Source organism: Linepithema humile, chromosome 6 (assembly GCF_040581485.1).
Source record: "Linepithema humile isolate Giens D197 chromosome 6, Lhum_UNIL_v1.0, whole genome shotgun sequence".
Classification (NCBI taxonomy): domain Eukaryota; kingdom Metazoa; phylum Arthropoda; class Insecta; order Hymenoptera; family Formicidae; genus Linepithema; species Linepithema humile.
Window position 1 is genome coordinate 26963523 of NC_090133.1, and position 25129 is coordinate 26988651.

Here is a 25129-nt window from a genome sequence, read left to right on the forward strand (position 1 = left end):
TACATTCCGTCTAGTCATACCAAAACATGAAAGTATGAAAGCCTATGACAGATGCAAACACAGATGATTCTCGCAAGCAACTTGGTAAACATTTCTCGAAAGTCTCCTCGGTTTCGGCACCACTGTGCGTGCTCGATCCGTCCTTCTTGCGCGTTCACCGAGCATCGATCCCTCCTTCTCGCGCCGAGCGAGCGCCGGGACACGACGCGATTGGAGCACGGCGATCAGTTCGACGAAGTGCGAGTGTGTGGGAGATACTACACGGGGCTCATACGCGTCGGGCACGTATGTATTATCCAACAACGGAGTCAGTGGAGCCGCTATCTTGGTACGGATTGCCTCGTTCTCTCCGCGCGACGCGCCTTCGCGTACGTAGCGTTCGTTCTGTCGAAGCATGAACGGCGTTTTCGCAACCGCCCGATGCGATTAGTAGATCGATCGGGCATCGCGCAAAGGCAGCCGCGGAACACGCATGACTTCGATCCCCGAATCGAATACTCGTCGCTGTGCAGTGCTCGTGCACTTGGCTGCCGTGTGGTACACGCGAGAAAGGCACTTCCTGCGAGTGAGTGAGTGATATTTTTTTCGAACGCGGACAACACGGCCGCTGAGAAATCTGCCGCGACCTCAATCGAGTTAAAAGCTCTCTCGTCTTGATTTACCGTTCGTTTATTGTGCATAAAATGAACGACGCCCACACGAAAGTGTCGATCACGTCTTTATTTGAACTGATCGGTTCGCTCGTCCTGCGGGCGCTTGTCAATAATTCAAACGTGAGAGAGCCGTATCTCTCGCTTCACATGTCACGACGATGCAGCTTGTGCTCGCTCAAAATGCGCTGCAAGGCGCTTTCAGCTGCTTGATTGGAGATTACTATAAATGTCATAGAAATCTCGTGTATAGGGGAAAACGCAACACTAGGAAGCTTTGAGTAACAGCTTTTTAAACGAATGAACAGTGGCATGCATGCGTGTTAATCTCATTTTAGAGATGTGCGAAACAAACAAGTGCGGAGAAAGGAACGAATTTTATAAGAATCGCAAATTCAGGAAAGTTAAACTAACTTGATCTATTTGTAGAACATTATTTTATCGATTTTTTGGACCATTCGCGAAAAAGTGAATTCCTGGACCTAGATTTATATCGCAGCAAAATGCGAGATAGAATTTTTATAAACCCAGACAACAAATCTCAAAGATATTTGAATAACGTCTTTTGGACGCGTTTCAGATGTCTTTAAGATTTGCGTGTTATTTGGTAATTTATGTGAATAAAAATTTCTCTATTTATAATTTTTTATAAATCACTTTTAGTTAATTAATAACATACAGTAACGTAAGAAATATTAAAAAGATAAAAGTGATAAGTATTTCGTATATGTGTATTGTGATTCTTCAAATATTTTTTATTATACACAATTATAAACGGACTTTTTATTTCCGTCGTGAATTGTAGAGCGTCTAAAGCGAGTCTATAAATAAAATTTTATGTTTTTGCCGGAGAGGATTTCTGTAGAAATTTATCTTTTTACCAATAGTCGGAATCGATAAAATGGTAATTTGTTTGGTTCGCATTCTGCTGAATTTGCAATGCTTATAAAGTTCTCTTTCTGCGCTTTCATAAAAATTTCTTCAATCAAGCTCGAGAAACTCCCGCACGGTTTCGTTTTTCGTTGGTCAACCGTGATTCGATTAACCGCTTGAATTCGTCGGATTTCACGAGAGATGAATTCCTTCTTTTCCAGGAAGAAATTCAAGTCGACACAAGTCGGCTTCTGAGACGGCTTTTTGCAGTTTAATCTCACCTTTAAGATCGTCTTAAATACGGTCTTAAATATATGATTGCAAATTAAGATAAAAATTCTCGGGCGTTTTTCTTTATAATCCGATTTTATATTCAAGATTCTCTTAAGTGCAATCTTTAATTCAGAATTGCGAATGAAGGCGAAGCTTCGCTTACAAAGCTGCCGCAATTACAAATCTGCGTTTTAGAACCGTCTTACTTTAAAGATGATTTTATATATAAAATTGCATTGTAAAGATCGCTTCAGAAGTGCAACTTGTATCGTCCTGTGTTCCTTTTGCCGGAGAGGCAATTAAAATCGATGACCACCGCTGTTTCCCTTTATTCCCACTTAATTCGCAACGGATACTCCGGGAGTTACGAAGTAAAATCACAATCATTTCGCTAGGAGACCTCCGGTAATTGCTGCCGATAAAACACAAATCAATGAAGCAATAACTCGAGAAAGGCCAGCCCGAGCGTTTGAGACTACTTTCCCCCACGTGCTCTCAGGCGAATCGATCTAATAGACGTAAACTAAATGCCGTCGTCTAAAATAAGAGTCTCCATTATTCACGGGTTAACTGCTAACAATTTATCGCGCGGCGATCGGCTGTACTCGCGATCCGACATGAAAATTGTCGTGGAAAATGTCGTAAGAGCGAAATGTGTTTCCATTTTCAGATCAGCGCGGCATCGCAGCATCGTCGCCAGCGAGCGAGCGAGCGCCAGATCAGGCCGATCACGAAGGAACGGTTGTGCGCGGTGGAATTGTAAGAAACTGATGCCGTAATGGCAAGAACTAACTCGTTATCCTCGCGATGCCGCTCCCATGCGAGACCCCAGCGGGACCCGGTGGCTGCGTGAGGAGTGCGTTAAACGGCAGGACGGCGAAGACATTCGTCGCGGCGAAAGGATCTAGTTTCGTGACAAACTGGCATCGCGGCGCGGTTAAATAGACGATAACGGTGTTGGTACGTGCTCTGTGTTCGTTTCTCTGTGATGGTGATTGCCGCCCACTCGATATCGTATTTTCCGATTCCGTAATAGTGCATCTGTTCTGTGCGCGCGCGCGCGCGCGTGTGTGTGTGTGTGTGTTTACGTATGTGTTCAGCGAAACAGGAGCGAGAGGCGAAACGAAGAGGCTTGCAGAATCCTGCGCGGCAACGTTACACGTTTGAATATTAATGATACCAAGTTGTCGCGCGCTTCCTCCGTGATCTCTCGAGCGAAAAGAGGGCAAATCGGAAGGAGAGTGAAAGAGAAACGCCATCCTGTCGTCAGTCATGTGGTGAAGATCAACGCGAGACAGGTGAGGCGGAAATAAAAGAGGTCGGGAGTCCCGCTTCACCGTGTCATTAAAACGGACGTTGGTGGAAGCGCGAGACAAAGGAAGCGAGGGAGAAGGACGATCGGAACGAGGAAATGAATGGATGAAAACGGAGGAAGCCGGGTGAAAATTGTAAACGAAGAAAGAACCGAAGACAAAGGACGTAATTCGCGGGGGAACGTTCTGAAGGGGCGAGAGGATCATTTCGCGAAACGGGGAAGTGTCTTTACACTGTGGAAAGTGCGGAGACCAATGCTCAGGACCGTACGATGGCCGAAGTCCTGCCCGAGAATGTCCCGAGGCCTGTGAGCGTGGTTGCCGTCGACGGTGCTGCTGTGGATAATGCCAGGAACGGCGCGGACCGAACACAGGTACCGTTTCATTTCTCGTTTTGACGTGTCATGCGCGTAAACCCAGGCCAAGTCGTCGAAATCGTCGCGCTTTAACACTAGAAAGACGGAGCTCTATGCGTCTTTTTAGAATACATAAAGGATTAGAATCGACTTTTAAATAATTTCACCTTTTCCTCACAATATTTTAAGTACAATTTTAAGTACAAGTATTATAAGTACAATCGTGGTCATTTTGTTTAGAATAAAAAAGAAATCCAGTATTCAGAGAAATGTCTATTAATTTATCTTGAAACTGAAGAGGAATAAAAAATGACTTCTTTGTCTTTCTGGCGTTAATGTTGCTTTTTTAATAAATTTATGTTTCTATTTAAATATGTGCTTATTTTATTAATATTACACGATTTATTTATATAATTATTACACAATGTACAATTAGATTATATAATAATAATATTATATATAATCTATAGATATTTATTATTTACCATTAAAATAAATTAGTTTATTTTTTATATATTTTTTTTATAGATATGAATACTGTTTCGACACATTACAAATGGAAGGTAGATGCAGAATGAGGCTATAAAAAATAGAAAACAAGAGAGTTGTCATAAAGACAGGAAAGAGATAATTATTTGATTATTGACATTAATTATTTGACTTGCGGTGCTTTCTTTTAAATCTAGACGAAGAGGAAGATAGATTTATTAAATTACGTCCACAAATTATAATAATTCTGAAGAAGATTTTGCGACAGATTGATCAAACCGATTTGCTCCAAGCTAACGCATTTCGTTCGTGTTTCAGGAAACACGAGACAATGCTCGGTCTTTCACCTCGACAGAGGCGCAGACGGAGCTGGCACCTCACGGAGGCGGGTCGGCGAGCCAGACCGAAGAGATTTCCGATGGTATGCGAGATGCGCGTAGGCGGGAACGACGAATACGCAGACATCATCGTCGCGCTCTGAGATCCTGCTCCATACCGCCGACGTATCCCGGAACCGCACCAGGATGTCAGACAGCTTCGTCCGCACCGGGAGTGCCGCTCGTGCCACCCGCCAGAGGCTTCCTTCATCCTCCTCCCCCGCATTTGGGTCTCAGAGGTCTCAGCCTCGGTCTACCCTTTCCCGTTCCTGCTAGCGTTTCTGCTTTCGGCAGGTTTGCAATGATATTTCTTCTTTTTAATTTGCTTTAATTATTTAAAAGTAGTCTTTTTTTTTTGCTCTTTCAATAAATTCTGCGTATTTAAATATCTGAATGTAAGCGTCATTAAAATGTTCGACATTTCTCCAGTTTGAAATACTTGCTTCGAATTTCGAAATCAATCTTCAAGCTATTTGGACGTCTCTGAATTTTTTAACCAATAATTATCGTATAAATATTCGGGCACGATGCGTTCGAGAATGCCTGAGGCATTAATGACACCTAATATAAAATTCACGCTGAAGCTATATGGTTCTACAGCTTCACGTACTGTGCTGTAACCGTACAGTATGCGAGACGAGTGTATGTCAGTGGGTCATTCAACGATCGCTTCTTATGTCGCAGGGACGCAGTGCCGAAACAGTGCTGTGGTTTGAGTTCCCCTCCAGTACGCTGGTCCATTTTAGGCGTCGGGTTCGTAGGTCTCGTCTGCGCGGGTGCCGGTACTCTTCTTGGTGCCCTCAAAGCTTCCGGCCGTGATCACCTCGTGGGAATATTTATGTCTGGTAAGAGAGAGAGAGCAAAAGAGAAGGAAAAAGAGAATGTACATACATGCCTTAGTTGAGATCACTGTCGTGCGATTGGTAAAAGGTGTTGCAGTCTATCGATTAAATATCGACTTTATTTTGAATTAGAATATATTAGATTAGCTTATTTTCTCGTATTATTTTACAATAAACGGTTTTACTTTTTTGAATTTAAATACAAGTAAATCGACATACATCAGATTGCAAAAAGGAAAGCGGTTTGTAATAGAATGAGAAACACAGTTATATTATGAAAAATAGGATGTGAGAAAGATATGAAAAAGATATGACATTAATCATTTGTGACAACATTTTTTGTTAATTTTTTTAATTAATTTATTTTAATACTACAATAATTATGCGATAAACAGATCATTTTATTTAAATGGTATTTTAATTCTAATACAAGTAAATACTTTAGATTAAAAAAAAATCTTTCCAGCGGCGATCACAATTTCTAAAGTTCTTTGAAAATCGACATGCACGTTTACTTTTTCTTCCATTTCCTATCTGTGATTATTTTCTGTTTCTAAAATTGAAATGACGGCCTTTTGAGAAAGAAAGGAATTGTATGGAAGAGAAACATGTGCCTTCTTTACTAACAATAAGAGAAAAAAAGCAAACGTTCCTTTTGTTGCGAAAATGAAGATGAATTCTTGAAATTCACAGTACCGAGAACAGAATAAAGAATACTTAGGCGTAACATATAGAATGCCACGGCAGCTGACTACACGTGGCGACAGAATTGAGGAAGGAAGGGGAGGGAATAGGGAAACTCGAGCTCGCAACAGTTACTTTCTAAACGTGGGCATGTAACCTGCGACCCGCTCAGAATACTTCGCACAATGAGGAGAACAGAGATCGATGTCGACACTTACACACGCGGGGGCCGTGAGATCGAGGGAACGTGTTTGTAAATCGAGAAACAAATGGAGAGATAAACCGAAAGATAGATGCCGTAATTTGCTGGGCCAGATTGACAAATAAATGCTGGAATGCCCCGCGTTCCTCCTTTTCCCTCGTTTTCACTTAAAAATCAAATTGCAATCCGTGTAGCCACTTGCTTAATTATAAATGTATGTATCATAATTGCTTTATTTGTATTGTAATTAATGAGAACTGTTACATGACATTACAGCACGTATCTTCTGTTTTCAGGTATAGGAGTGCTTCTGGTGTTGGTTAGCGCAGTTGCGTGGCGACTGACCAACCAAGATTACTGCGGTAGCTTGTTCGGTTTCACAGGTATTTCCGGTAGAATACCTCCTGCGAGACCGATACATCCTTACGCCGCTATGATCTATCCGGAATTCCAGTTTAGAACGCCGCCACCGAGTTATCAGGTACTGCATTCAGAGCAGCGTCCTTTGAAAAATTTTAATGCAGAAGCCCGTGCAATTGTGCTTGTTCTGCGTTGAAAAAGATGTAAATTTAAAATGATTGCTAGAAGATCGTTTCTGGCTTCAAAATTGCACATCATTTATATTTCTATATGAAAAATTCGTGTGTAATATGCGAAAATTTGGTTTCTAATACTTCATATGTTATTGCAGGCTAGTATGCAAGAATATAGACTTCGGTTATTGTTGCTGGACCGATTGCAGCCCACATCGTCGCCGCCGCCGACTTACAGATCGAACGCGGGCAGCATCGTGGTGCAGCCTCCCGGTACAGCGACGAGGGAGAGCCGGCCGCCGAGTTACTGCGCTGAGACGAATGTCACGCCTAACGCCAATCTAGTGCCCTCGAAGAAAGATGCGAATCTCGTTAGAATCGTCCAGACCGAATCCGAGCCGGTTATTCTCAGCGGCGATCAAACGCCACCCGTAGCTACCGTCGAAGTGCTGGCGCATCTTTAAATTAGGCGACAAGTTCACCTATGCTTGGCCATTTCCTTTCTTTTCCTGAGGTCTAACGCGATTGTGATTATGTACCTAAAAGATGGTATAAATATAATTGTATAAATTAACTACGAGCATGCGAGAAAAGATGAAGTACAATAGAACGCCATTGTATGCCTTCACACCTCAACTGCCAGGTCGAATGCATCACATGTAGATATTAAATTCGTCATGACTTGGAGCTGTGCACACAGTCGCGTGCACGGTGAATGTACATATATATATATATATATATATATATATGGGGCCTACCGGCGATACAAAGAGATTCAACCTATAACTTTTAATTGAGGATAATTATATTTTATATTTATTTTAACATATTTCATATAAATATAAAGTATATTTATCTGCAGCTCGTCATATCTAACGCTTGTGAAATAAATATCAAGTATTTTAGAATATCACATCATCTCAACGTCCTCAAAAAAAAAAAAAAAAAAAAGATGTCAAGCAAAAATATGTATTGTTTTCCGATCGTGTTCAAGCTACGATTATCTTTTAACATCGCATTCTGTTGCCAACGTTGAAATAGGAGTAACATCCGACTGAATCTCTGTAGAACTCGCTTCATTTCTTTTTCGTTCTTTTATTAATCGTTTTATTAATCTTTAATTTAATGCCATGTTTCCGTTTCCGTGGAAGTGATGTTGGATCTGCAATAAAAGTATAATTTTATTCTAAATGTGCACCATGTATTTTCATAAACTAAAATAGATATACGTACGATCCTCAGGAATGTTCATTCTTTTTCTCAGAACAGCGCGCACTTGTTTGTTTAGAATTTCTCTGCACTGTACGTCAAAATCAGTTGGCAGCCATCCTCTTTTCTCGTGACACCTTATACCAGGTAGAGGATCGGGAAGCTTCGCCAACATCTCTTGTATTTCACCTACTAAAACGTCGCAATACTAGCGACACGATTGGTAAAAAAGAGAAAGTTAGAAATTTATATTATAAAATATTTTCACACATAATGCGCTACTGGAACTGTAGAAAAGGATTGACAAACCTGATAAAACATTTGTCGAGAAGGAGGTACCATGCCCTCTCGGTATATATACACATTCTCATGCAAATGTCGCTCCTTCTTCGGATTTTGTTCCTGGCTCAGATTAGCGCTGAGTATCGCGGGTTTTTGCTTAGAAACCGGTGCTGATTTATATGGCAATGTATAATTGGAATAATTTCTTTTGCATCTGACAGTCGAGCCTAATCCATCTGCAAATCACAAAAATTCATAAATTTTACAAGACACTTTTGTGCGATGCGAATTGCTTTTAGCAATCGAGAACGATATAACTTACGCATAGCTTTCAATCTGTAATCCAGCGTCTGATACTTCCTCGCGTTAGTATCTTTTCTGGGATCGTAGCCCAGTTTCACCCACATGACCCTCCACGGTCCAGTCATGAAGTAATACGCCACCGACGGCAACAATATCTTTAACTGTTCGGACGTGAATTGTGTTTTGTACATGATGGCATTTTTCGACCAGATCGGACGCTCTTCGAAAAGTTGGCGCACCTGTTCCAAGTGCGCGTTTTGAAGGAACTTCACTTTCATAGCCGTTTCAATACCTCTCGGTGCCGCAGAGGGCACTTCCGGTGTCGAGAAGTATATATAACTGGGAAAACCTGCTTGACTTGTTTTTTTATTTTTACCGAGTATATTCTCCGAGTTGGAATCTATTTCAGTTTTCGGTATATATTGCTGTATGGTGTCCATTCTACTAAATGCGGCTGGTGGTAAAAAATAAGGTACGTCATTCTTTAGCCAGGAGTAAGATGGAATGCCGGTTGGATAAATCGAGCTGTATATACATTCTAACTTTTTTGGATTCAATTTGCTCTGCGTCATTGGTGCGTACTGAAAATCGCATAAATCTGAAAGAGAGAAACAATATCAATGCTCAAGACGATGTAAAAAAGGATCTGAACGTATAATACTTTACATAATTCGTGCAGAAAACATACTGGTAAATTTGAATTCTGTGTCAACTCTTCCTAGTATTTTCAAACTTGGTAGTTCATAATCCGCATCTTGTGACAAATTTTCATATTTATTATCGTTGAAAGTAAACGATGTGGTTTTTTTTCTTGAAAGACTTTCACCAGTACTCGTATCGCATAAATTTTTGGTATTACTCGTAGCACAATTTTTTTCTGCAGCATCTCCAGTAATGGAATGTTTAGAACCAACATTGCAGTTGTGTATCTGATCTATTAAATTATTAATGTCAGCATTGTCTTCATGATTGTCCTTTTTTGTATCTGATGTATTTTTAGGTTGTTCTTTCAAATGAGTTGCATCAAGATTTTCTTCGCCAACACAGGATGTAGTAGCTTTAACGTTTGTACTATCCATAATTTTTGTATTCTCTATTGCAACATCTTCTGCTTGTGTTGTTTTATTTTTCTTTATTCGAACTCTAAGTAAAAAACCGATGGTACTGTGTCTATCCCCACAAGTAGGCTTGCTATAACCGTCATCAGGTCTAAATCGCAGTTCTAGTCTTCTATTAGGAGCATCTACAGTCTGCGAAAGAATAAATTAAATAGCAAAATAAAAGACTACACTAATTATAACATGATCAAATTGTATTTTACCATAGAAATAGAACTAAGGCCACCCAGTGTTTCAATAGCTTTATCGGTATTAACTACATTTCCTGGATATTTAATACATATCAGCTTCTTGTCAAATCTATGTCCAGAAATTACTGGACCTACATATTTGGCATCCCGAGATTTATTTATCTCTAGCTGTAACAGAAAACACAATTTAAATAGATTCTACATATATAAATAACATCCTATAAATTTCATAAATTACAGGTATGTGAATAAATAATATATAGATTTCTTTAATTGGTTGCAGTTCTCGAAAAAATTATTTTAGAAACATATCGTGCAACAATTTGACTGTCTTTGATTATTGATTTTTGTAGGAATTCAGCTTAAGCTGAAATATATACATAATTATTTGGCAAATAATATGGCATACATTAATGATGCATTATTTTAAACATAAAAAATACAAGCAAAATACAAAAAATCAGAAAAAGAAACTGTAAAAGGCTAACTTATTATTAATGTATAAAGCAGTATGTTATAAAGTATTAAAACTTACGTTAACATTATTTTCCGATAATTCGGTAAAAGAATCATCGCTGTCAATTTCATGGCGATAATCATCTACGTTAAAATCTGTATCTTTATCGTCTTGTTTATCAAACGTTTCGATGTCACTCGAATCACTCGCTTCACTCATAGTATCACTTTTTTATTTAAAATTGTAAAATCACATTCTTTTCAACTCTGAATTATGCAGGACAAGCTTTTCTTATATTTATTAAAATGCCTTCAATTCAATTTTCAAATTTTTGATACAAGTACTATGTAATGCAACATGAGACAAGTTGTGACAGAACTTGTTTAAGGTTATGATAAATATTTTAGAAAGACCAAGCAGTGGTGCCAAATTATTTTAGTTCTTTTCTAAAGCTTTATCCACATGCATAATCGAATAATGCATACGAGAAATGAATTGTGTCCATTGTGACTCATAATAAAAGACGCCATATTGTGTTCTCTCTACATTAGATTGGTTGATTTATCTTTGCATTATGCGATTATGCATGTTTATTTGAATGTATCTTAATGATCCAGAATAAATATTTGTGTCAGACATTTTATTCAATCAACAAGAACGAATGTAGTCTTTGCGTCATTAGTTGCTTCTCAGTTAATTGCTTTTCTAGTTTAGACATTTTCAGGCATTCCAGCATTAGGTATGCGTTATTTAATTAATCGCGCGAAACAGCCACATTTTCTTTTTGTTGTTTATCTTTTAATATTTAATGTTTTATTAAATAAACGCGAAACATTATGTTTCCTTCCAAGTTATTCAATTTGTAGTTGACAAAGTATTGAATTGCGTATTTGCATGCAATTTCCCGAATCACATTGTTAAAATATAGACATGTCAATGTATAAAACGATGGATATCTTATACTATGACAAGGTAGAATTATTCAAGAATCCGTGAGATATAAGCAGTTGCATGTCAATACTTGACATGTGAAATAATTTAATCTCACAAATTTGCCAATTGATGAAATTGTTATATGACTGCATAGGCAGAAATAAGTATCTGAAACATATTTATTTATTAAGCAAATTGTTACTGTTAACATTTGTATATAAAAGGTTTTATTATATGAAACCCAGAGCTCAAAATAAATGACTTCTATAAGACAATAAGAAGATATAGAGGCCAAGTTTGTATGCACAATTTAATACGCATATACTAAATTTAGCTACAATTCTATATAAATATTATGTATTTATTTGATATTGCTAGAATTATAGTAAAAATTTAATGTGTTATTATATTATTTATGCTACTAATATTTCATGAAATTGTCATATTATTGTCTTTGCTATTAAGGACAAATAAAGATTTTATTACCTATAATCAAGGACTCGTAAAGCAAATGGGCTTCCTATAAAAAAATAGAAAGAAGACAAGTTTGTATTCATACAGGGATCTGATATGTATGCATAATTTAACAGTAGCAAACGATCATTATCTAATGTCTTTTTGTTCTCATAATAATCAATTATGACGTCAGATGAAGATTATTTGCTACTTAAGACATGCTAAAAACTTGGCTATTGTTTGACATGTATGTAATATAGAAATATCAGGATTATACTTGAAATTTAATAAAATATTTATTATATAATATATATAATCTTTATCACTTCAGCTATTGCCAAGAAGGGATAATAAAATATTTGTTAAAGTATTTATTGTTAATAGAAATTATTTTAATATTTAATATTTAAATGTAGAAGCTTTTGTTACAAAATTATCTTTTTGTGAAAAATTGGTATCTCATGATTTTTATTACCCATTTTTCTTTGAAACACTCGTACAAGATATTAAGTTACGTCATGAGATACGAAGTAAGAACTATAGATCTGTAATTTTTAGTACTGTGTTATTCTAAATGACCATGTGGTCATGAGCCATCAATTTCTCCTTAAGTTTCAATTAAATCGACATACGTTTCTATACTTTCAGGCGAGCGCAGCAAAGTGGGTTAGATGGCTTTACACGAAGTATATAATTTCTTGAAACAGAACCGATAACAGTTGCTGCTAAATATTCAATGTGAGTCGATCGGTCTTACATTGCCTTGCAGACTTTATACTAAGGTAATACCTTGAAATGACATATATGCTTCTTAAATAATTAATATCCGTATTTTGAAAATATGTTAGAAGTTACAATTTAGAGATAGTACTTATATTAGAGAATAGCTTCCAGAAAAATTACAAGTTAGAAACGATTTGTTCGAAGCAGTGGAAATCGTTTCGTGTAATAAAGTGGCTTGAAATATAGTCATCTCGGGTTTGCATGCCTTATGCCTGCATTATGAAGCAGATTCAGAAAAATTGTTCATGTCATAAACATTGAAATTGCATTGAAAAAAAAGAACAATTCATGTGCGAGAGGAAGAATGAAATCGGAAAAGTAAATTTGCATGACTTTTTATTACTTTTAATATTACAATTTAGGATATTTGACATGGAAACCATGGACGACTTTAAGTAAAACTATTAACATTATTTTTGTAAAAATAAAAAAAGGCATTGTAATAAATACAATGTAAATTGTACAATATTTTATCATACAATTATAAAAATATACTATATTGAAATGCGATGTACGAGATGCAATATGCACTTTATATGTGAAAAATTACATAAAAAAGTTATAAAGTAATTCTAAGTATCAATTTATAATTATTAAACAAGTGAAATGCATATCGATTGCTAATAACCATTAAAAAATAATTGAAAGTAAAGTCAGGAAGCGTTAAAAATATAAGTTATTGAAGCGTATTAGAAAAGAATACGCGTACAGTAACATGAAATTTATTCATTAACAAATGCTTTTCAACTTATGACATCTATGGCAAGTAAATAATGGATATCATAGCCATGTCATTTTATATGTCCGAGTTTTCGATCGCGAAGCCGAATATCTACTGTCCAAGCATAAACTGTCTCTGGAAGTAATAACAGCTTCTTACCGGTTTTTTAATTATCGATGCATTAAATGTGCATTAATTTTAAGTCCTAAAAGTTAAGAAGAGACAAATCTGTAATGAAATTTATATTATTTAAATGGAAAGATATATTAGAGAAATAGAGCTTTCAAACGTTGGACTATTATGTTGATACGGTGCTAATTAGGATATCGACATGAGGATTGTACGTTTAAGGGAACTGATATAAATATGAAATATACATTATACAAATATACATTATTTACAAAAAAATTTAATTTATGCAAATAAGATTGTATGTATATGCTTTATTAAAAAAAAAGAAAAAAGCAATACAAGTGCAAATCGCAGATGCATCAATACATTTTCGGGAAATTGAACAAATTGGATTGTACGTAGCAAGAAAAAGGTCATGCAAAATCTATTTCTACTTCCTCATTTAAAAAAAGTTAGTAAAGAGCTATAAGAGAGTTCCGGTTTAGAATTATTTCGTAGTGTATAGTGTGTAATCACCTTCAATGCAGCAGCATATATTATTTACTTGAAAAACGGTTGAGGAGTTGACATCAACAGAAATAGAGAAAACGTGATGTAAATTTGAGGCGGAATTTAAATGAAAAAAACGAAGAGAGTTTATATATTGTAAAATGTAATTCTTTAACGATAAACGATAGAGAAGGCAATAAGAATCAGAAGCGCGTATCAGTGCGTAATTATTAATTAATATACAAAAAAAGTTTTGGCCACAATTTCGGATATCAAATTTTATTAAACTCTTCATAGAATTTGAGAAAGAAAAAAACAATTTTTTTTTATTTTAACCGCTTTTATATGTATTTTTTAATATTCTCAATGTAATATAAATTTTTTTTTCTTTTTTATACTTTATTAAGCTAAAAAGGACTCAAATTGTGACCAAAACATTTATTTTATATATTATTTATAATAATTAAATTATTGTATATTATAATTTTTAGTAATTAATTGTGCTTTAACAACCGCGCTTTTGATTCTTATTGCTTTCTCTATCAGAGTTTACGATCAACTTCCTTTTATTTTAATATCGAAATTATATGGGTGACAGAAAGAAAGAAACATTCTAGAATTCACATAACATAACAGTGCAAGCGAAATGACGAACGTTAGTAAGAAACAGTACAGTTAAGAAATTAAAATCCTCGAATTGCCATAAAAAGTTTTGTTAATTGACGAATCATTATAGAAATGACAGGCGTGAGCAATACGTTATTTGAAGCTAAGAAGTTCAAGTACGGCCATAGTTGGCGCTTAAACTTCTTGTTAGGTCTAGTATAAAGACATACAGAATTTAGATGTTCTTAAACCCGTTTTATCGCGAATGCTTTCTTGTTATGCTTCTCACATATGCTCCACGATCGATTGTAAAACGAGACTATAAATTTCATATTAGCTTCGTGTGTTAAATGCTTGACACGTCCTCATTCCTACGTAATACGTTAAAAAGGTATCGTTGCACCTGTCGTTACCTCTGATGGATCCCACAAGAAGATAATACGTATATGTATATATATGCATACATATAGAAGTGCGCAATTTATAACAAAAGAATGAATTCATCAAACTTTTATGAATTACGTTTCAAAAGGCGATTTTATTCTTGAACTTTTACGAGTTGCGACGAAAGACAATTCATTTCTCAAACTTTTGCGAATTGCGTTGTAAGGCACATTCAATTATATTCAACCTTCCAACTAAGCAACTTTTTATGACGCTAATAAACAATTTCCTACTCGCGCTGGAAGTTATTTTACTCAATGTCAATTTCATCTAAAATATTCGATAAAAACATATGAGAAACATAAAAGGACTGTCAAGAATATTTTCATAAGAAGCGGAAACGCGAAAATGAAAACGTAATAAAGAAATTCGCTACATTTCGCATTGGGTCTATAAGCGGTTTTAAATAAAACTCTCGTTAAAGCTATTTTTGTAAGGACGAGAGACCGTACAGTTTTTACTGTATAAGTAAGAAATATATTTTACTATGCGAATATACTTTTATTGATATACGAAAGATTATATATAAGAAAGCAAAAAAGAAAAGAGTTTAAGAAGCGGAGATGCAAAAATAGAAATAATAAAACGTTTGTTTTTTGTTATCTTTGCTCTATTTTCATTTTCTTTTACTCCAATACGTTTGTAGATTAGACTCTTTATGAAGTCAACGAAACGACATGCAAATAATACCATTATTTGAACTCGTCGTTCGCGGTTTACCCTCACTATTTGCTCACCGAAGTCTGTTCGAGAACAGTCGCGCAGTCGAGAAACAGAAACTTGACATTGAACCCCCTACATTACACCCTTGTACGACAAACGCCCACATACACACACATACCCTCATTACTATCTCCGTGTGTTGTATGCAAAGTACATGCACAAGCGTGTAAAGAGTGGGCGCTTGCGCGTATCCATGACAACAAGTGGTTCTTACTACGACCTCTATTTGTTCCTGACAAATCATTATGGCATTGTCGTAAAGAAAGCTCGACGTAAAAGCTCCGCTGTGAAAGCATTGTGACTCATAATCGTTCACGTCGTCGCACCACGCGCGCACTTTACGCGCTGGCCCTTCCCGGAGTGAAACACGAAGTTGGAACTGGTCTCGTTCTTCAGCCTTCTTCCGCGAGCCACGCGACTTGGTGCCCAGGTTCGGAGCCGAACGTGCGAAATTACACATCGATCACTGCTCGATCGTGAATCGTGTTCACGAAAGACCGGATTTCGAGGATTTTCCACGTTTGCCGACGTTGCTTGCGTATATCGCAAATACACCGCGATACAATCGCAATTGCATCAGCAAGGTAAATCAATCGTGAGTTTCAGGATGACATGTGATGTCGCTCACCCGAGTGTTTTCTCGCCGGAGACTGTTGCCTTACTCGCGCAATATTGTGTCATTTCGTCGGCCAGTTTGATTATCGATTCTGTGTTCTGTCAGTTTTACTAGTTCATTGACTGCAAACGCGTTGATTCAAGCTCGTCGATTCACTACGGATGAAAAAACAATAACGATAGACACTAGTGTTCGTATGTGTGGCGAAACTTGGATGGCAACTTTGGCATGTTTCAGTATGTTTTAGAGTTGTCGAAAGTGCATTGTATATAACTTTGCGTAGTATTTTACTGATGAATTGTGCGGGAAGCTATTCTATTAAAAAGAGTTGATCTCAAACATACGTGAGTCAAAAATTTTCCGCAAAGTATTGTTCAAAAATAAGTACTTGTAGAAATTTAAGCACTAAATTACAATTTTATATTGATTTTATACTGATTTTTTACAGAATCATTACAGTTTTCAACGCAGTGTTCTTTTAGTGGCAGTTTATTAATTCCTTGAAAAAAGTCTGTTAATTGGGAAGTAACGAATGTGCACCACAGCTTTAAGCTCGCCATCATTAAAAATATTTTTCCACATTCTTTGCACAGTCTAGATTTGGTGCCATTAGATTATCATGTATTTGAAGTATTAAAAGAAGATCTGACAATGAAAAAATCTGAATTGTGAAGAAAGTGGTAAAATATTTTTCTAAGAATGACGAGTTTAAAACTGGAGTGCAGGATTTTTTTTGAGGAATAACAAAGCTGCCGGAAGAAATGTCTTGAAGAACATGAGATGTGAAAAAAAAAATAATTTGGTCAATAATTTAATTTTTTAGAAATCTTTATCTTCGAATAACTTTGCGGAAAATTTCTGTCTCGCTCTCAAACATTCAATACTTCAAATATTTATAAGATAAAAACATTGATTTGTAAAACTATCTGATTTGCGTACATTTTAAATATCGGAGTTCTTTAATACATCTTTATTTTTGCTATTGCGTTAATAATAATTATCAAATTGGCTTTAAAAGCAACCGCCAGAAATTTTTCAAAATTATACATCGATGATAAATCGTTTTTTTTTTTTCTTTTTCAGCTGGATTTAAGTCACCGTCATTTTTATTCAAACATCGCAAGTGTGTGCAATAAGATATCATTCAAAATGAAACTAACAAGAATTTGCCTCAAGTTCGTCAAATAGTTCTTCAAAATCCAACGTCGATGTGGACAGTGATTTTACTCGGTTTCGTCCTCAAGTGCCTGCTGAAGAAGCTACGTCGAATAGATTCGACACGGATCAACACGTGGCAGGCGCACATTCCATCCTCATTGGGACATCGTTTGGTGGAGAAAATTAAGTTCCACGGATAAACCGCATTTGCTGAAGCCACCCTCGGTTTACGAAAAAATCATCGACACGCGCGGCACAACGAACACTTTTCTAATGTGAAAGTCCTGCGCTCAACTTACACGTTGCGTACGATTCGTCAGGATTACACGTGTGTTGAAGCGGAGATGAGCTTGTCTGCCAGAAGTATGTGAGTAAATGGCCGTGGAAGGATCGTGTCAGTTTTCGAACAACCTACTATGGGCATCTGCCTGGACACTGGTGAGTACAATTAATCACTAATTAATCACAAGCACGCAACTTTGCGAGATTTTATGCCTTTCTAGTTAGATAATCCTAAATGTATAAAATCTTAAGTATTTCTTTAAAAGTGTGATTTTTATTATTATTTTTTTTTATTTAACAGTTATTTTCTTTTGAAAAGAGTAAAATGAGATTATCACGATGCATTTGTTTGAATTAATCAATAGAAAGTTCAATATACATTAATATGACTTTTCTATCATACATTTTTCTTCTTAAAGTACATTTACGATCGAAATTTTATTAACATATTAGGGGAAGTCAAAAAGTAAAGAGACATTTTTTTAATTGATTTGGGAATAAAAAAAATTCCTTTGTTTATTGACTCTTTCGTACATAAATTTTTATTTTGTTTAATTCAATGAGCAATAAAAAATTTAATGCGATTAATTTATAATAAATTTATAATTTTGTTAATTATAAAATGAAATTTTATAACGGGTGTTGTTTTAATGGATTATTGTAGTTTAAATTCTGCCGAAGATCAGGTTGAACGTAATAAATTAAAAGCTTGGAGTTATCTTCATTGTAAACTTGCACAATCATTCGGTTTTTACGAATATTAAAAATGAGTAGCACATAAATAATGTTGTTAATAATATTACGCTAGGTGCGTTACATTCTTATCTATATGTCAGGAAATTTTTATATTTTTCACACAAGTAAACCAAATCTATGCGATAATAAGATTGTAAATATTGGTACCTGATTCAAATTGAGGTGATTACTCGATTCCATTTGTATTGCGTAATAAATAATATAAGTGCAACAATGCATGTTTTATGCAAAGCTTTCAACTTTTATGTGGGATCTTCAGCTCCGTCACGCGACGATGATGAGCAAGATGAGAATCGAAATAAATCGACCATCTCATTGATAAAAACACCACTTTACAGATAACGATAAGCGGAATAATATGCAAATGCATAAAATGCACTGCGAAGTAGTGTTTGTCATCATGTGTATAAGTGTCTATAATATTTATTTTTTTTTAATCTTGGAATATTTTAATTTGTCTACTTGATACCATTCTTTTTCCTGAAAATATATGTACGCATATTACTACTATATGCGTTTATATTTTTAGTTTATATTTTTACTAAAACAATTTATCAAGAAGCTAAACACATACATTCATCAGTAATCGTCGTAATTGAACGTTGTGCATATTTCAGTGCGCTCAATATTAGTTGAGACTGCAATCAATAAAATTGAATGACACAATTAAAGTTTATCCATCGAGTAATTTTATTTGTCGATAAAAATGCCTATTTAAGTTTTTCAGTTTTTGTAACACGTATATATAATGTGTTAATTTTTTTAACTTTATAATTAAATCAAAATTTGTAAAAATGGACGATTGTAAGTCTATAATGAAGATAACTCCAAGTCTTTCAAATATGATGTGATCTTTCGCAAAACTTAAACTACAATAATGCATTTATTCAAAGAATACTCGCTCATTACATTTAATTTTAACAAACTTAACTTAATTTTAACTTAACTTTAATTAATTTTAACTTAACTTAATTTTAACAAAATTATAAATTTGTTGAAAAATGAATTCTATTCGTCTTTTTTATTCAATCTTTTATCTTGTCTGAATAAATTAGTCATTTTAGAAAGTGATGAATTAATGTTTCAGATCAGCAAAATGGATCGCAGATGTTCGAGGAAGGCGATGCTCGAGCTACAGGAAGGTGGCGAGGTGAAGCTGGTCTCTTGGCGACTCCACCGGATGGACATTTCCCGAAGCAGAACGTTGGCCCGGTTAAATTCGAAACACCGAAAGTTCCCGTTATATTCGTGCTTGGTTGGTATCAATCGACATTCATTGTTTTTTCATGTAATATTAAGAAAAATTATCTATATTCACTAAATGCATCGCGTACCTCAACGTTGAATTGTTCCAATAAAGCCATTTTTATACCAAACTAGTCGACTTGAAATAATTTAATTGTTGAAAATTCAGAATTGAAGTGTGGATATTTATTGAATGATTTCTGATATGTTTAATGATTATTTTTTAGGCGGTCCCGGCAGCGGCAAGGTGACATATTGCGACAATTTGATACAAGAAAAGAAAGGTATAACGCATATCAACATGATGGATCTTCTTCAACAATACGCACTAGGAAATGGTTCGTATTATATGTATCGTAACATTAAAATTATAAACATTAATAATATAAAATTTTAACAATGAAACAAGCATATATGCACCTGGAAAAAATTATATTGCGTGCTTTCGAAACTACGTCTCAATCTTTCCGAATAATTTTAGAGAATAAAAATCCTTGTACTTTCGCAATGTATACTCAATTATTATTTTACTGCAGATATGCAAGATTTTGGACAACTTAGTAGTAAGACTGTCACTGAAGTACTCATGCTCGAGATGAAAATGTCCCCAGGAGCCAAAGTTTTTCTTGTAAGCGGATATCCGCGAAATATGCGCGACGTAGTGGAATATGCCGAAAAAGTGAGTTTATCCGTCATTTATCGATAAGATTATCCTTTTTACAGGAACAAGAGGATTACGTTTCCTAACAAACTTAATTACGCACAGTATTCAAAACAGTGATGAGATAATAATTGTGAATAATAATATACAATATCGTTTACAGATCAAAATTGTTAACGGCGTTATTCTCGTATCGTGGAGACAAGAAGTGCTGGAGAGGCAAATTGATTTCGGCGCACAACTCGGGCACGTCATCATCGGATTAGCCAGGATGGAGTTACACAATTTTTACAGAAATGTCATGCCAGTTGCAGAATATTTCGATCAAAGTGGAATGTTACTCGAGGTAAAAGAATCTAGATTCTTAAATTTTGCTCACGAATAATATTTACATATGGAAATAAAAATTGTCTGTACAGGTGAATGGAGAGCGTAATCCGAGCGAGGTGTATGTTAGTTTCCGGGATGCCGTCCTTAGAATTCTCGGCATGCCAGACGGAGAAATGCGAGACCAGGATGTACCTCAATCTCTGGAAGCCGAGGTAAGTGCAAGCTAAAGGCTCAGTGCGTAAAGGCGCGAATTAAAAAGTAACATATGTGCTGCACATCGTGTTTCAGGTGGAAGTGGAGAGGAGAAAAGAGTCAGTTACAAGTTTACCGCTGGCGAAGCAGCAAGCAGCAGCAACTGCGATGTCACCGCCTCCACCAAAATCGAAAACCTCCAATAAACCGAGGAAAGGGTTGCCAGCATTTATTTGGGTCATAGGTATTGATTCGCACAAAAATCGTTATCATTTTCTATTGTTTTTCTTTTCAAAAGGGAATAGAGATAATCGCATCGCACAATTCGTCTTGTATAATATATGTAATGTCGTATATTAGGCGGGCCGGGAAGCAACAAGGCGACTCTTTGCACCCAAGCCGTTCACAACATGCCGGGTTGGCAGCACATAAGTGTCGGAGGATTGTTGAGAACGATGGCATCGTCGAATGTGGCCGTGAACGACGCCATTGTTTCGGGGGAAATGGTCCCGCACGACATCGTGATGCAGCTTGTGGAGCAGCAGATTCTTTTGAATCGCGACACGGACGGTATTGTCATGGACGGATATCCGAGGGACTTGAATCAAGTGCAAGAATTCGAGAGCAAGGTAATATTTGCATATTGCGTCGCGTTACGCTTTTAAAACAACGAAAGTCCTGTTTGATAATTTAATTAGCTAAACTCATTCATCAATAATTTTATATACATTTGATTTCCTTATTTCTGAGCAAATTTTGCACTCCTAAAAGTATCGTATTAATGAATTATGTCGCATTATTAATAGTTTGGACAAGAACCACCGTTGGTGTTACTCGACTGCTCCAAGCTGCAGCTCGGAAGAGGAAGGCTGGACGACAGTGTTTCGGCATTTAGAAAAAGATTGGAGCTATTTCGCGAGGTGTCTCTTCCCATGTTGAAAACACTAGATAGCGACAATCGTTTAACAATTGTACGTATAGTTAACAATAGACAAAGATTATTGGCTTTACATTTTGTATTAAACGATATATATTCAATGTCGGATATCTTGAATTACGCAAGAAAAATACCAATCAGAAATAATGATCATTTTATTATTTACAATTACATATAATTATCGTGTAAAAAAATTTGTAGCTCTAAAAACTCTACTTAGAAAAATATTGCGCATGGTTTTTTTTGACGGTATCAAAGTACGGCAAACCTTTCTTTCTTTCATATATATTTATGAAATCGTCTTATACGTAACAAAATATGATTCGTCTGCTTTTTAACAGATAGTAAATATTTATTATTTTTAGGTGGATGGTGATACAGATGTGCCTAGCGTACAGCAGGATTTCGCTGCTGCATTGTATCAATTAATGCGTCGGACGCGTCGCAAGGAAGAAGAAAGCCTACATGATGCGGATTCCCCGACAATTAAAGGATTGCGCCCAAACGGGGTACACGCCGTAAATGAAAATGAACGTGCCATACCTAACGGCGTTGCCAAGCAAATAGCTAACGGTGTGGCGAATCACATTGGAAATGGGTTAAATGGAGTTACTGCTCAAGGTAATTGCTTTTAGTGAACACTTTTATAGATATTTTTGGGTTCTGAAGGAGTGACTTCTCTTGTGGTTTTCTTATTGTGAAATTTTTCTGAAATCTAGAAAACAATAATGTAACATAGTTGACGTTCAGTTAAGAAATGCGCGTATCTTCTTATTGTTAGCGCATAAATATATTCCGATATTTATTTTTGCCATGCTAGGAGTAGGTGCCATTTCTAATGGTGTGTTGAACAATATGAAGCATATTCAACAAAACGGTCACGCTTATCAAAACGGCATCGCGAACGGAGCGGCGCACATGCTACAAAATGGCGTGGCGCATTTAGCCAACGGCATCGCATCCGGCAACAATAAGGTCGCGCCCGCGATGAACAACTATTTGCCAAAGGATCCCATCAGGAAAATGTACAATGAAGTCGAGGGTTATCAGCAGAACCTTCACATGTAAGTGTGACGTCCGCAGACGACGTCTTTTTTAATATCGTTGAAGACTTTTTTACTTGTTAACGTCGCGCGAAGAGATTTTGCACGAGCTGTGTAACGGGACCTTCGATTGTATCGACAACTTCGATCGTTACGCGTCTGCACATGGTCTTTCAGCGACGGATATATTGAGGCGATTGATACATTGGTGCCTTAGAATAAATACGATTTAAGATTTTGCAGTACAATTTATAGATATGTATATTCATCATAAAAATGAAGCCAAAAGCGGAGTTGATATCAGGAATACTGTGGAGTAATATTTTTGAATTTTGAAATAACGAATATATACGGAACCACATCTATTCCACTCAAAGTTCTCTTTCTGTTTTGTCCTCTCAATACAATATTATTATACGATATCTATACTACGATATCTCTTCCGGATTAATTTTATATGCAAACAGAATACATATAATTATTTTGTCTCAATGATTGATTTATAAGATCAGCTTACAATTAGTATTATTTGTAGTATGTCGTGTATATATATATATATGCATATACATATATATATATACACACACGCGTACATTTTACAGTATCAAATAAACAGATCAAGTTCTATATGATATATGTAGCAAGCATGAATCACATCGTATAACTGGAAAAATCGTTTAGAGTGCCTAAAGATAAATGCAATATCATTAATCAAAGGATTAATGCGCAGAGAGAAGATGTACCTGTGATGAAAGTATATAGAGATGACCAAGTTGATCTGTTTTATAAACTCAATCCGCGGGCGGATTTGTACGAATTGTTAGACAGATTTAAATTCGTCATTGACAGATATATAAAGCGATTTATAGAGATATTTTCACTATTGCTATTGGATTGTTGTATTTCACTATACATATCACACATATACTAATGATTGACTGGTGCTCTGATTGTTGTACAAGGTACAAGTGCGTCTTTACAAAAGTACATTAACCCTCTCATTCTTAATCCTTTCCATTTTTCTAAAACAACGTACCTACATGCTTTCCTTTATATTTTATGTAACAACTGATAAAAGAAGCACAGCTAACTTAATCATTTCAAATAATTTCTTGCAGTCTCTGTATAAAATTTTATTTGCAAAATTTTGTATTTATTGTAAAATCATTGTACGTTGTACAAATTTCTAATCTTTAAGGTCAAGAGTTTCTGTATATTTACGTTATATGTATATTTTTAAATTTTGAAACTTTTTTAGAATTTACATTCGCATATGTTTTCTCTTCTGTTTTTTTAAACGTATTTTTAAAGATTGAACGAATTACATTAATTAATCACGTCAAAAGAAGATAATTTTTTTATTGCTAGCAATTTTTAAGTAACTTCATGAAATGGCCATAATTTCGCAACTGAAATAAGTTTAGTATATAGACATGCACTTATGACAGAATGAGAGAATTAGAGATTGATCAAAATTAAAGACTCATTAAAGATAATAGGTTAAACTAAGATTAAAAGAAATGCGTTAAAATATTGATATGTCAATAGTTTTATCTTTATTTAATCAAATAAAGTACATTCATTATTAAGTACATTAAAAAAAGTTTCTCGATTGTTTTGTTATACAAATATATGCGAAATGCATATGTATTATTGGCATAATATATGTATAATAGAATAAAAAACTTATAAATTTATTTGAACCGTTTAATCAAAAACAGAATTCTGAGGTTTAAATATATTGGTAAAGTAAAGAAAAAGAAGATTTATTCACCAGACAGTGGATAAGTAAAACAAAATGTGATAAAAAATATATATAATTTTATTTTGTTAATTGACCTAAGAATTATGTAACTTTATTGAATCGTGTAATTCTTATATGTCATAAAAACATCTTTAATTATAGGACATTTATTTCTGCGTCTATTTTACATTGGTAATGTATTTAATATGTGAAAAGGATTCTATATTACGTTCAGTGTGTTACATGTACTTCTATATGAGATTAGAACGCAATAAAAATATAATAATACTGATAACTTACGTTATCTTGAGACTTTATCTTTCCCTCATAAAATTTTTCCAGTGACGTATCGTACAGTTGTCGTACGTTAAAATCTAAGAAATTTCTTTGGAAAATATTTAAATATTAAAATCTCTTATTAGTTACCAAAGATTTTTTCAAATTAAATCTATTTAGAAAGTCTCATGAATGAAAATAATCTTGTTCTATTGTTGATTTTAAGTTAATTTAAAAATTTCAGATGTGATATACAAATATATTTTTGAACTAATTTAAAAAGTATGTTCAGATTTTAAGATAATGACAGAAATTATTGAAATTTAACTGTATGCCTTTACGAACACAGCTACCAATCTGGGGCAGCGTTTTTTTTTTTTTTTTTTCTTTTTCTTTTTCTTTTTACGTCACCAATGGCGCTTTCCTTCTGAAATTAACAGGTTTAGGATA

General features: G+C 35.2%; 3 protein-coding genes across 5 annotated transcripts; 2 read left to right on the forward strand and 1 right to left on the reverse strand.

Moving 5' to 3' along the window:
• Positions 1-291: 291 nt before the first annotated feature.
• On the forward strand, positions 292-7783 carry LOC105671485 (uncharacterized). 2 transcript variants are annotated; one of them, XM_012365707.2, is made up of 6 exons: positions 292-569; positions 2467-3483; positions 4273-4625; positions 5016-5176; positions 6356-6540; positions 6751-7783. In XM_012365707.2, exons 2-6 carry the CDS (start codon positions 3382-3384, stop codon positions 7054-7056), a joined length of 1107 nt encoding a protein of 368 aa, XP_012221130.1. In that variant the 5' UTR covers positions 292-569; positions 2467-3381; the 3' UTR covers positions 7057-7783. The 2 variants fall into 2 exon arrangements, with proteins under 2 accessions (XP_012221130.1, XP_067212680.1); XM_067356579.1 differs by having other exon boundaries at positions 292-565.
• On the reverse strand, positions 7548-10579 carry l(2)37Cd (general transcription factor IIIC subunit l(2)37Cd). The gene is made up of 7 exons (XM_012365140.2): positions 10231-10579; positions 9708-9863; positions 9075-9636; positions 8406-8984; positions 8111-8319; positions 7826-8009; positions 7548-7754 (listed from the first exon to the last, which is right to left on the reverse strand). Exons 1-7 carry the CDS (start codon positions 10369-10371, stop codon positions 7669-7671), a joined length of 1917 nt encoding a protein of 638 aa, XP_012220563.2. The 5' UTR covers positions 10372-10579; the 3' UTR covers positions 7548-7668.
• Positions 10580-10781: 202 nt separating this feature from the next.
• On the forward strand, positions 10782-24702 carry LOC105671499 (adenylate kinase isoenzyme 5). 2 transcript variants are annotated; one of them, XM_012365726.2, is made up of 13 exons: positions 10782-10891; positions 12190-12323; positions 17139-17651; positions 19339-19506; positions 19724-19834; positions 20033-20175; positions 20321-20503; positions 20577-20699; positions 20776-20923; positions 21040-21308; positions 21486-21650; positions 21982-22237; positions 22437-24702. In XM_012365726.2, the coding sequence occupies exons 3-13, from the start codon at positions 17630-17632 to the stop codon at positions 22682-22684; spliced, it is 1836 nt and encodes a 611-aa protein (XP_012221149.2). In that variant the 5' UTR covers positions 10782-10891; positions 12190-12323; positions 17139-17629; the 3' UTR covers positions 22685-24702. The 2 variants fall into 2 exon arrangements, with proteins under 2 accessions (XP_012221149.2, XP_012221150.2); XM_012365727.2 differs by lacking the exons at positions 10782-10891; positions 12190-12323 and adding an exon at positions 15429-16023.
• Positions 24703-25129: the final 427 nt, after the last annotated feature.

What these genes read in the sequence shown, in the direction of transcription:
- LOC105671485 (XM_012365707.2), top strand. Translation starts at nt 3,382, where the DNA reads ATGGCCGAAGTCCTGCCCGAGAATGTCCCGAGGCCTGTGAGCGTGGTT. An exon ending in ACGGCGCGGACCGAACACAG is followed by an intron (nt 3,484 to 4,272) that starts GTACCGTTTCAT and finishes TTCGTGTTTCAG; the next exon opens with GAAACACGAGACAATGCTCG. An exon ending in CGCCGCCACCGAGTTATCAG is followed by an intron (nt 6,541 to 6,750) that starts GTACTGCATTCA and finishes ATGTTATTGCAG; the next exon opens with GCTAGTATGCAAGAATATAG.
- LOC105671499 (XM_012365726.2), top strand. Translation starts at nt 17,630, where the DNA reads ATGGGCATCTGCCTGGACACTG. An exon ending in GGGCATCTGCCTGGACACTG is followed by an intron (nt 17,652 to 19,338) that starts GTGAGTACAATT and finishes TTAATGTTTCAG; the next exon opens with ATCAGCAAAATGGATCGCAG. An exon ending in TAGTGGAATATGCCGAAAAA is followed by an intron (nt 20,176 to 20,320) that starts GTGAGTTTATCC and finishes TATCGTTTACAG; the next exon opens with ATCAAAATTGTTAACGGCGT.